This window comes from Petaurus breviceps, unplaced genomic scaffold (genome assembly GCF_028583685.1).
Source record: "Petaurus breviceps papuanus isolate PSGF00001 unplaced genomic scaffold, PetGlider_PUasm1.0 90842, whole genome shotgun sequence".
In the NCBI taxonomy this organism is placed as follows: Eukaryota; Metazoa; Chordata; class Mammalia; order Diprotodontia; family Petauridae; genus Petaurus; species Petaurus breviceps.
The window spans coordinates 9,287,781-9,300,549 of record NW_027187358.1 but is presented as its reverse complement, the minus strand read 5'-3'; the positions used below and the strand labels follow the sequence as shown (position 1 = coordinate 9,300,549).

The 12,769-nt window shown below is 39.1% G+C and overlaps 1 protein-coding gene and 1 long non-coding RNA gene across 2 annotated transcripts in view; one reads left to right on the top strand and one right to left on the bottom strand.

Annotated features, from left to right (window-relative positions):
* LOC138148801 (uncharacterized) overlaps window positions 1-12,769 on the top strand; it is a 124,874-nt gene that overhangs the window by 18,825 nt on the left and 93,280 nt on the right. The window contains exon 2 of the long non-coding RNA XR_011165184.1: window positions 1,837-1,965. This is a non-coding gene — a long non-coding RNA (uncharacterized lncRNA). The remainder of the gene's footprint in view (window positions 1-1,836; window positions 1,966-12,769) is intronic.
* The window catches only part of PRKCE (protein kinase C epsilon), a 657,089-nt gene continuing 647,449 nt past the window's right edge, over window positions 3,130-12,769 (bottom strand). The window contains exon 15 of the mRNA XM_069071624.1: window positions 3,130-6,202. Within this exon, the coding sequence (XP_068927725.1) occupies window positions 6,056-6,202 (147 nt within the window). The 3' untranslated portion in view covers window positions 3,130-6,055. The remainder of the gene's footprint in view (window positions 6,203-12,769) is intronic.

Below are 12,769 nucleotides of genomic sequence, written 5' to 3'. Positions count from 1 at the left end.
GTCTTTTCCTTGTTAAGCACAAGATACTATGTATGTATAAGTTACTACGATTACTACTTGTAATAGTAATATAAAATATAATATAGCCAAAATATTTAAAATAACCATAATATACAAAGTAATACTATATTATGTAATATATTATAAATATGTAACAAACTATAATAAATGTTAAATAATAAGCAGGATATCTAAAATACAATGTTATACATATTTAATAAAATAAACTAATATATAATATAAAATGTAATTACAAGTGTTTAATAAAGTACAAAATGTAAGATGTAAAATAAAATATTATAAATATTTAATAAGCTATTATATAAGTATATTTTAAATGTTCATAAATGATAATATATTATAAATTTTAAATAAAATGTAATACAGAATTATATAACAATTATGCTAATATTTATATAGGATGGGATTTATATGGGATGTTCTGGTTGCCTCTAAGTGTTTACTATATATATATATATATATATTACTATATATATTGCTTGCTATATTACTGTATACACACTAATTCTGGAAGGCAGGTGCTATTATTATCTCCATTTTACAGATGAAGAAACTAGGGTTATACAGCTAGTAGGTATCTGAGGCTGGATTTCAACTTAGGTCTTCCTAACTCCAGGCCTGGTGCTCTATCCACTGAACCACTTTCCATCTAGTGTTTCATGGAAGCCATGTTGTATAATGGGAAAAGTACTACGTTTGAACTCAGAAATGCTGAATTGTCCTGGCTCTGCTATCTACTTCCGTATGACTGTAGACAAATCATTCTCTCTGAAGTCATCTCATTTCCTATGAAATGAAAAGATTGAATTGGATTACCTAGGAGGTCCCATTTAGCTCACAACCTATGAACTTAGGGCCATCCTGAAATCGGGGTAGGTAGATTTTTTTTTTTTTGCCTTTTGGAGAGCAATTGGGGTTAAGTAACTTGCCCAAGCTTACATGGCTAGTTTTTTGTGTGTGGGTGTTAAGTGTCTGAGGTCGGAACCGAACTCAGGTCCTCCTGACTCCCGGGCCAGCGCTTTACTCACTGCGCCACCTAGCTGCCCCTGGGTAGGTAGATTTTGTAGTGATAAATAACACAACTCATTTTATCTGCCTTGCTGTTCGACTGCGACAAAATTTTTTGCACTCAATTCCCATAGAGCAAGATATACGATTAAATTAAAGAAACAAAAAACTGAATTGTAGAGAGAAGAAGGAGTCAAGTTTTTAGGCACATTTTGAAGCCACTGGAAAAAATGTGAAGTGGAAAAAAGAGGATTACATGTACTGAGAATTGTTACATTGGGGCTCTCTGTCACTTTGGGTTGGCAGAGGAGAAAATTTTGGCCAATTCCCACAATATTCAGGGAATGGGATGTTCTGGCTGCCTGTACCATCTGGTGAGTGCAAAGTTCACAAAAGACTTCCTTGTTCAGCCTTTTGGGAAAAGTTGTGTTTAAGGGGAGGGAAAAGCCCAGCGTTACAGCAGTCAAGGGAATAGGATCGTTGCTTTAGAGCTGAAAGGGTCTTTAGAGGGCATTAATGGAAGGAGAAAAAGCACAGACACTGGGTTGGATCCAGAGGTATGCTGGAGTTGTTAAATTTTCCGAGTATTTACACCTCGGAAATTAGCAAATGCTACAAATTTGGGCTTGATTCATTTTCTTACTCATTATCTAGATCTAAGAAAGTGAGGGATAAAATGTTAATAATTCTCATTAAGCTTAAACATATATTGTGTGTCTACTGTATTCCCTTTGGAGAGCTGGTTGTTAAACATTTACCAGCACACCACTGGTTAGATCCCATCATTGTCATTATTGCTACCTACAGATATTTACTGAGTGGCCGCTGGGTGCCAGGCATTGTGCTAAGTGCTGTGGAGGGTACAAAGGAGAACAGGACATGGCCCTTCACCTCAAGGAGCTCTTTCCAGAGTGGAATACATCATTGGATTAGCAGGTAACAGGATAGCAGTCCTGAGGACATCATTTTGACCTCCAGAACACTGAGGGACAGCATATGGAAATGAAGGTGACAAAATCCTCTGGGGGTATTTCTGGTCTCACAGGCTCTTATCATATTAGAATGCATGAGAGTGTGGATAGAGTGGGCCAATTGGTGTTTGGAAAACCTGACTTCAGATTCCATTTTTGATACTTACTAGCTCTGAACAAGTCATTTAATTTTATTTTATCCTGAGTTTCCCCATTTGTAAATTGGGAATAATATTTGCATGGAAAATGGTTCAGAAAAATATTATATTTCATTATATTATATATTTAATTTATTTATATCATATTTAAAGTATTATATACATGCTTATTCTCTCTTGATGCTTCTAGAATAGAGGTCCTTAATCTGGAATGCGCTGACATTAAAAAAATTTTTTTTTGATAACTGATTCACTATAATTGGTTTCCTTTGCAATGCTATGGCCGCTAGGTGGCGCAGCGGATAGAGCGCCAGGCCTGCTTTCAGGAAGTCTCAAATTCCTGAGTTCAAATACAGTCTCAGACACACACTAGCTGTGTGACCCTAGGCAAGTCACTTTATACTGTTTGCCTCAGTTTCCTCACCTGTAAAATGCTGGAGAAGGAAATGGAACATCACTCCACTATCTTTGCCAAAGGGGGAAAAAATCCAAGTGGGATCACGAAGAGTCAGACACAACTAAAAAAAATGACTGAACAACAACAAAATTGTAATCCTATACATTTTATTTTATGTTTTTAAATACGTTATTTTGAGGAGTCGGTAGGTTTTCACAAAGGGTTCATAACACACACGCAAAAAAGGTTAAGAACCTCTGTTCCAGGGAACGCAGCCTAAAACTGGGCTTCCTGCCCATCAGAAGCATCATCTACTCTTGTTAAACTATGCCGAATTCAGTTTTATCTCTTGTGATCAGCAATCACAGAAACAGTAAGGAAGTATAGTACATAATAGGGGGAGGAATGGTGTATAAATTGGATTCTTCTTCATGAAAACACTCATTGCAGAAAAGCCCATTCTGAAAGTGAGATGGAGTCAAATCATTTGTCCCACCAAACAATTTCTTCTTCAAGAAGAGGTAGGAATATTTGGGAAGGAGGGAAAAAATATGTTCACTCAGATTTTAAGTGATAAGATTGAACATCAGTTGTATTTATTAGGTTCTGAAACATACACATTCACATCCTTTTGAATACAGTACATTTGGCACAGTCATGTTTACAATGAAAATAACACTAACGAATGGCAAGAAATTCAAATTACATCCACAAAGGAGAAAATACTGTACAAATAAAGCATCACAATACAAAAAAAGTCCCTAAAACTGAATACATTTTCTATATAGCTGGAACTATTTTGCACATAATTTAAAAAGAGGTAATTTCTGAGCCTTTGAGAGAGAGAGAGAGAGAGAGAGAGAGAGAGAGAGAGAGACCCATAGTCAGTAGGAAAAAATGGGAAATAGGCAGAAATGTAACAGTGTGTCCGTTTTAAGGAAATCTCTCTTTAAGAAATAAAATAAAATAATAACACTCAAGGTTACAGACAAACTTACTAATGGAAACCCAATAAAGATGAATTTATTGACTGTTGGGGTGAAAACTCTGCTGTGGGATACTTTGATAGAACCTGAGGCTTTGTGTAAACCCAAGGCTTGTGAGGACTGAATTCCCTGCAAGGCAGAGGGAGGGCCCTCTGGAGATTTGGGAGATGGGCTTTATAGACTCTTTCTCCCCCATGCCCATAAAGAATTTCCAGTCCTATGGGAAGAAGGCCCTCTAGCTAGCTGTTCTATCAATGGTAGAACACTATAAATAAATGGCACCTTCCTAGCTGTTTAGCCTCTTGGGACAAGGACATTCAGCATGGTGGCCATGTTCTCGTTTAGATGTCCCAACCCAAATGTGGTGGGGAAATAAAAATACAGAAAGCAGTAGTGACACATGAAAACTTATGGGCAGTATTATCATGTCTTCCTAAAGATGAGATGATGCAACCATTAAGATGTTTCTGTGCTTGTACTCCAACTCCAGAAGATAAGTCTTTCCCCAGGATATAAAGTCATTGAAGATAAATTAAATTAATCTAATGTTTGCTTGCTCCATTACTACCCCTGTATGCCAACAGATACACATAGACTGGTATAGCATAATATTTAATATTTGAAAGCATCGTAAGAGTAGATAATAATTACACCTGAGTTTTTAAAAGAACAAATTCAAACTGAACATTATCAATAGTCTCAAAGGCTGTGACCAGCCAGATGTGAAAAGGACATGAGCTTTCTCGTGGACAACGTCTATCGGGAGCCACGGACTCCATCTCTGCTGCCGCTGTCACCCCCCCCCCCCCAGAACTTCTCTTTCCTATCATGGTCATGATATAGCAGAGTTTAAGAGAATTATACAGGGCTCGAGCATAGCTTAATATATGTTTACATCTTTTCAAACAAAACAAATGAACTGAAAAACACATCCCCATCTCTCCACCAGGAACTGGAACCAATACACATACAGAGTATTGCACCTGGACATTATTATAATTATTCTTTCATAGACTAAAGTTTTATAATATGCCTGGACATGCAGCAGTTGATACCTTTATTTTCAATGAATTAATAATTCCACAGGCCTTGCAGCAAACACTATGTACAAAAATCTCACCTGTACAAAAGGCAAAAAGCTTTATTGCAGCTACTTTGCCACTCACAAGTATATATATATATATGTATATATTTATATATATATATGTATATGTATATGGGGGGCAGCTGGGAAATCCATGTATAACGCTTAGCATGGATTCTGTTTGCTGCCCAATGGGTTCAGTAAAATAGATAATCAAATTACCTCTGCGTTCCAAGTACACAAAATCACCGGGGATGAACACCTGGAAATCAAAGTCCATAACACTGTTAGCGTATCTACAAGAGGTAACTTCACAGTCATCTAGCGGCATTCACATAAGTTACCATTTCATACTGCCACATGCGTGCACCCCACCAAATGGTCACTATTCACATATCTTGACCTTCTGCCATGTTTTGCTTTCTCTTGCTTCTCCCCAAAGCAGAGGTTTTAAATTTTTTCATACAGTTAATTAAAAACACACACACATACACACACACACAACACAACATAGTAGTACTATGATTTTATAAAAGTGTGCAAAAGTAACACACTGCAGTGAAAAATAAATATAAATAGTTGATGCGGGATCATTAGGACCAAAAACCAGGAACAGAATTTTGGAACTGAGCTTCCCCTAGTTCACCAGTGTTTTGGCTCTTGCTCCAATGGCACACATGTTCAGGCAGAATCTCACTAGTTGGGAGAAGTGTTGCATGTTCATCTGTCTATAAGCACATGGAGACCCCCTGTGAAGATCCCTCTCTACTAAAGCTACAATGATTTATATTGACTTTGGATAATTTGGTTCTCATTGCATTTTAGCCCTTTAATAGCTACTGACATGATATCAAGGTTTCTTTAGCCAGTTTGATTTTTTTCAACTGTCCTAATTCCAAATGCAATTTAATGAGAAATCAAATCAACATTAAAAAAATAATAGTGATTCCTTTCTTGAGATACAAATTTATGAGAAGTGAGATTTGCCATCTCTCCACTGCCAAAAATGTAGTTAATTTCTTCTTCTTCCTTCTTCTCCTCCTCTTTCTCCTCTTCCTCCTTCCTTTTTCCTGTTCAGTAAAAAGCACGAAATTTGCATCCTTGACAAGTGACCCTAGGAGTGAAACCAGGCTTGCAAATGGTAAAAAATATGGCAGTGTGTTACATCTACAATTTCTGGGACAAAGTGATTTTGTGTTCCTTGGCGAGATAGAACTTAAGAATGCCTTTGGGTCACAAGGTAGAAGATGGGCCAGGATGGACTAGGTTGAGCCTGAGGGAGATGGGAGTGGGAATACAATAAATAGAGTTGTAAGTGGGGGTGTGGGCTCTTGGCAGATGAAGTTCATGAATTACTGAATCTCAGGAAATTTTACTTTCGTGGAAACCCTTCCTGCAGTCTCCTGAATCATGCATCCTGGGGCAGCTTCTTAAGGGAGCAGCTCATCTCCAAAATAGGAGAACCCCTTGAATTCCTCTTGATTGATCTGCTTCACAATTGCTTCATCAACTAATGTGAGGACTGGTTCTTCCCGGGTAAAGTCTTGATCAAAGTTATTGACGTCTCTTTTGGTTTTCTGCAGGGGAAAAAAAAAAGGAGAGGAGTTGAGTTTGGGCTGAACTTCCTATCTGGGGATCTCTATATGGAGTGACTGTACTTGATCCAAAGTCTCTTACTGAAGGCAGGTTGCTATTGCTAAGTAAGAAGTGATCAACCCTTAAGGCTACTGTCACTCAGGTAATTATTAATAACTACCATTTATATAATGCCTTAAAGTTTACAAAGCCCTTTACAAATCTCATCTCCCTTATCTTTCCTATCCTGCCAAGTGGATGCTATCGCCATTTTACAGCTGAGGAAACTAGGGCAGAGATTAAGTGACTTGTCCAGGGTATCTGAGGCCATTTTTGAACTCGGTTCTTCTGGATTCCAAGTATAGTACTCTCTTCACTATTCCACTTGGACAGCAATGAGGACAAGGGAAAGACGCTGGGCTAGAAAGGGAGGATGGGTTTAAGAAATATCTGAATCTGTTTCTGGTCAAGCAGATGGAGGAGGAAGGGGTAACTAGGAAGAATGGAAAAACACGTAAGTGGATTGTAACACATTCTATATTTTTTGGAGTGTGGGAAGGAGGTGAGGTGATCCATGGTCAGATAGATTAGGTCAAGCATTCTAGCTGCTCAGCAACCTGTCTCTCATTCATTTGGAATGCTCTGCTACCTTGCCTCCTCTCTCTGCCTTCCATTACATAGACAGATACATTTACTGGCCTTGGCTATAGGTATAAGATCCTTTTGTGTTCCCAGATGAGGTCCAGAAAAGGATTTTGATAGAGTCCAACAAAGCATTCTCACCAAACAATGGGGAACGGATGGGTCAGGTAGTATCACAAACTGGGGACACCACCTATTATTACTGATTAATGTTGAAAAGCTCATCTGTTATATGGACCATCATATTACTGCTCCATAATCTTTACTACAGTTGGTGGGGTCTGCAGGACACATTGAGCCAACATTTTGACCCTTGATAATGTATTTTCATCCTGTTCCATTAATTATACTATTTTAAACTGTTTTGCACCTGGTATAATTCTCAGCACAGAGGAAGGAATGTCTGAAATCATCAACATCATTCAGTTGGTTTTTCATGTCTAGCTGACAGAAGGAAAAGCACATTTGCCAGCAAATCAGGAAACCTAGGTTCTTGCCCCAGAACTTCTGGGCAATTCATTTCTTCTCTGGGCCTCAGTTTCCTCATCTGTAAAATGAGGGGCTGCACTAGATGAACCGTAAGATACTATTGAGCTCCAATTCTACTGTTTACTAACATGCTAAGTTGTGACACTAAGGAACTGTACAACCCTGGAATTTAACTTGAAGGAGTAAATGATTTGGCTTGCTAAGAAAACACAAAGAACCTACTTCCAAAGATGGGTTATGGGAAATAATGGATATCTTGATTATGAAATGTTTAGTTTCTTTGAAGCTTTAGCTGGAGGTACAGCAATGGAATGTGTGGTTTTCCTGCAATATCTCAATGTACTTAAACTCAAATATTTTTCAATCAAAATCATTTTTGTAAAAGCTATCTGTGTTTTTAATGGAACTTGTGATAATAAAGGTGATCTTTATCTTAGAATTTTTGAAAAGGATGTAGCATTGGGGTGGATGGGGGTAGGGTAGGGGAGTATCCAAGCCTGAGAAGAGAGCTCTACAGAGCACTGCCAAGCTGGGAGACCAGGCAAACAGTAATTCTGAGGTACTGGGCACAGAGTCTTGACATCTGGGTTTTCTGGGTTCTGTCACTAAGTAGCGGTCTCTTTTCCCCATGTTTCCTCAACTATAACTGAGGAGAATGAACTTCAATAAGTCAAAGATCATTTCTTGAGGACCTACTATGTGCAAAGTGCTACCCTAGCTACTAGGGAAAGAAAGATATCTATGACACAGACTCTTTTGTCAAAGAACTTCTAATCTAACAGGAGAAGAAACTTCTAAACCCATAATTATGATACAAGGGAGAGAGTGGGGTGAGTAGAAAAGGAAAGGACCCCGGCTTTCTCCAGGTTTCCTTCAACTCTCCAATTCCCTGACCACATTAGGTGCTATAGGAGACACACAGAAGAATTCATGGGCACAGAGGGTTAAGCCTACGTAGGGAAATACAGTGAAAAGAGATCTGAAAACATAAGGCAGGATCACCAAGAAGGTGACATGAGAAACAGCATGGTTAGTGAGCTGCCCACAGAGTTAGGAAGATCTGGATTCAAGGTCTGCTTCTGATACACACTAGCCAGCTCTGTGATCCAGGGAAAGTCACTTAAACTTTCAGCACAGACAGAAAGAACTTTCTAACATTCTAATAGTGAGGTGCTCACTTGTATTGGGGTTGAGGCATTTTTCTCACAGAGCACTCCCTAAACTAATGGAAACACAGTTTAGTCTGAAAAGAAAAAAGTTACTGAGTACCAGGTGAGTGGCCTCCTTATTAAGCAGCACCCAAGAATTCTGGGATGGGAGAGGTCAACATGGGCTGAACTGGGGAAGGTACAGAAGTGTGCTGGTAAGATTTAAACAACTGACTCTCCAAAAAAAAATGTGTGTGTATGTGTATGTGTGTGTGTGTGTGTATAAAATAAATATATAAATTAAATAAAACTAATAAGTTTGTCCTATGTACACACACACACACACACACACACACACACTATAAACTTACCAGTTTTATCTACATCCTTCCCATCCCTTTCTTAGGTTTAGACAAACAAAATGAAACAAAACAAAACAAATCAAGCCTCTATTTGTAGTATTTGACAAGTTCAAAGGTATAAACGCTCATACAGAAAATTTAACAATTGGCCCTCCTGAATTGGATCAAATTGGCTCCAGAACACCTTTGCAAAAGGGAGAACTTGAGCTGGTTCTTCTAGGATGCATAGATGTTCTAGGTCAGGGTGGGGAACCTCCAGCCTTGAGGCCACGTTTGGATTCCATCAAAGGGCTGCACTTGAGGACCTAGAGGGCCACATGCGGCCTCGAAGCCACAGGTTCCCCATCCCTGTCCAGGTGGACAAAACACCATGAACAAAGGTAGGAATGCTAATGACCAATCTAAATGGGGCAAGAAGTGTAGGGTATGGGTTAGTGGAAGATCAGAAAGGCAGGTCATAAGCTTCAGGAGGGCATTCCTTCTCTTTGTTTAGATACTCTCTCTTTTCTAGGGCCTAACACAGTACTCTGCACATAATGAGAACTTACCTTTTGAATGAATGAATGCATGGATACATGCATGAAGGAAGAGGCTGAGGTCAGACTGTGGGGGGCTTTGAGTGCCAGGGCAAAGAATAACGGTCCAGGAGAAACAGTATATTCCTATGGTAGCTAGCAAAGAATTGAGCACACAGGAGTTGTGCAAGGGTCAGTGACTTGGAATGGGTGCAGATAATCTAGAATTCCAAGTAACTTTGGAAAGCTAGAGGATAAATTGGAAAAAGACCACATTAAATTCAGCCAGAAGTTCAGGACAAGATTTCATACCAACACAAGGTGGGGAAGGGCTATACAATGCTATGCAATTACTATGGGAATAAAGAAAATAAAAGATCTATGGGTCAGAATGGGGAGAAACCTGGCCAGGAGCTTAAACCAAAAAGACTTTAAAATTTTTGACAGGCAGACTTGGGGAAATAATGTGAAGTAATATAAGTTATCCTTCCAGATTTTAAGGACTGGTCAGTTGAGAGAGTAGTCAAAGGATAAGTAAACAGCTGATAAACAAAATGTATGAGAAAAGGCTAAAAGGACCCTGGTATTATTTTAGCATTGAAAAGTGAAATCTCAGTAGGCAAAAAGCATAATAAGGACTTACAGACTTAACAGATGGTGAGCAACTATTGGGTATAGTGGCAAGACCTCCAGACCTCAAATAAGAAAAGCTGGGTGTAGTTCCCACCTAAGACACTAACCAAGTGATTTCAGGCAACTCAGTCTACATCTAGGGGATTCAGTTTCCTCACCTGTAACATGACAATGGTCATACTCATACTACCTGTCTAATGGGGCTGTTGTGAAGAAGCCACATTTTAAACCTTAACAGGATGTGTTTGTGTGTGCATAGGCGTGTGTGCTCTCATTAAAAGCTAATATTTGTCACTAATTCTTTTCTACCTTTAAGGATCAGAGGAAATTCTGCTACATAGAACAAATAGCTTCACGATGGTGATGGGTACTAGACTGGGGCCAAGTGATGGAGAAAAAGCTGGGACATCTCTGAGGATCCTTAGCAGGAGGTCCCCTTCCTGGTTTTAGATGGGTTAAGTGGGAGTGCTGCATCTTCAAAGAATGGCCCCCTTTGGTTTCATGGCCGAAAGTTTGGGGGCAATTTGGGGCTGGACTGGATGGGTGCTATAGCGGGGAGCTCTCTCTAACCATTTCTAATAATCTAATAGGAAAAAGACATATAAACGAGTAATTATGATATAAGGGAGAGTGTGGTGAGTAGAAAAGGAGGGGCCTCAGGCAAACAACCTCTTAAGTTTTCTCTAACACTGGCTCCCTGGTTAAACAATATTTCTAGGTATTATAGGAAATTCACAGAGTCATCATTCATGGCGCCTGCTCTCAGAGATCTAAGCCTACTTTTTGGAAATATAACACATGTAAATGAAAAGAAAGCTCAAAACATAAGGTAGTGTTATCAAGTAAGTGAAAATGCTTTCTACCTCCTCAGATTTTCCTAGACTACTCTAGATCTTCTCTTTGCCCCCATCACTCTTTACCTTACATCATCATTGTCTCCAGACATGCCATGCTCCTGATGGTAGGATGTATACTCTTTGATAGCAAGGAAGTGGGTCATTTTGAAAAATCATTGTCTCCTTACTACTTAGCTCTGTGGTTTGCACATAATAAATGATTAATAAATATTGGCTTACATGATAATAATAGTAATAAATAGCTGGCATTTATATGTTGTTTTAAGGTTTGCAAAACACTTTATAAATATTAGCTCATTTTATCCTTACAACAACTCTGGGAAGCAAGTGCTATTATTTTTTTTTTTAATAGAAGAGGTAGGCAGCAGTTAAGTGACTTGCCCAGGGTCACACAGTTTAGTAAGTATCTACATCTGAATCTGAACTTAAGATTTCCTGATCCCAAGTCCATTGCCCTTTCCTTTGAACCACATATCCACCTAGGTGAATAAATGAATAAATGGGCACCCAGAGGGTCCAGAGCTGATTAGGGGTCAGGGGAAGAAGGTAGGAGAAGGATGCAGAAACAGAAGTGGAAGCCTGCCAAAGACAAATCCATTTAGCCTTCTTTACAAAGAATCTTCAATTTCAGTTCCCATGACCTTGTCATTCCTGGCTGCCTACAAAACTGGCTGTTAATAGGGGCTGAGTGGGAAGAGCATTAGCAAAACCCTAAGTAATGTTCTGTTTGCACTTACTGTTTAGCTAACAGGTTATGCCTTGATTATAGGCCATTAGAAAGGGAAACCATGTTTTAACATCCAGAAGTACACTGGAATTTCACAACTCATTCATCTGAGGCTAGAGAGCCAAGTTCCATCAGCACTTAAAAATGGAAACACCTACATTCAAATGACTGTGCACGACAATGAACTTACACTTTGTCTTTGGAAATGAAGAATGCACAAAGGGGAACGTCATGAATTTGGGAATTGTTACTAGCACACTTTCCCACCTGCACTGGGGATGTTCACCCAGCTCAGAATGTCTTTACTTCTCCCTTTGCCTGTGGAATTCTTACCCAACTTTTAGAGCCCCTAAAGCCACTGCTGCCCATTGAGGAGGTTTTCTCTGATTCCTCCTCTCTCTACCTTTTCCCAGCTCCAATCGGATCCTGGACCCTCAACCCCTCTTCATTTGCAAAAGACTAGGGATTAAATTCTGGCTCCAGCCCTTACCATTTAGATGGCCTCAGGCAACTTTAGAGTGAGGATAACAATTCTTGCTTTATTCACTTAATGGGGTATAGTGAACTTAACAGTAAATTACTCTGTATGCCACAAAGTATTATATAAATATTGGCTATTATCATTTTAATTCCCCTTATATACTTCTCATATACGATCATACATTTTAGTTATTTATATTTGTATCTTATCCCCCAACTAGACCACAAGTTCTGAGGGATCAAGGGCTATCTAAACCCTATATCTATCTCATCGCCTAGTAGAGTACTTTGTACACAGTAGGTATTTAATAGATATGCATTGAGTTGAATTAAAAGGGAAGTAGCAGGACATAGTGGGAAGAGGGTCCTGGGTCTGAAAACTGACTCTACTTACAACTTGCATAACACTGAGCCAGGCTCTGGGCAAGTCACTGAACTTCTGTCTGCCTCAGTTTCCTCAATTGTAAAATGAGGAATAACCATAACACCTATGTCTCAAGATTGTTGTGAGGATCAAATGAGATATTTGCAAAGCACTTAGCACAATGCCTGGCACATAGCAGGCACTTAATAAGCCCATCCTTTCTTCCATTCTTCTTCCCTCCCTCCCTCTTCCCTTCCTTCTTCCTTCCCTTCTTTCCTCCCTTCTTTTCCTTCTTCCCTCCCTCCCTTTCTTTCTTTCTTTCTTTCTTTCTTTCTTTCTTTCTTTCTTTCTT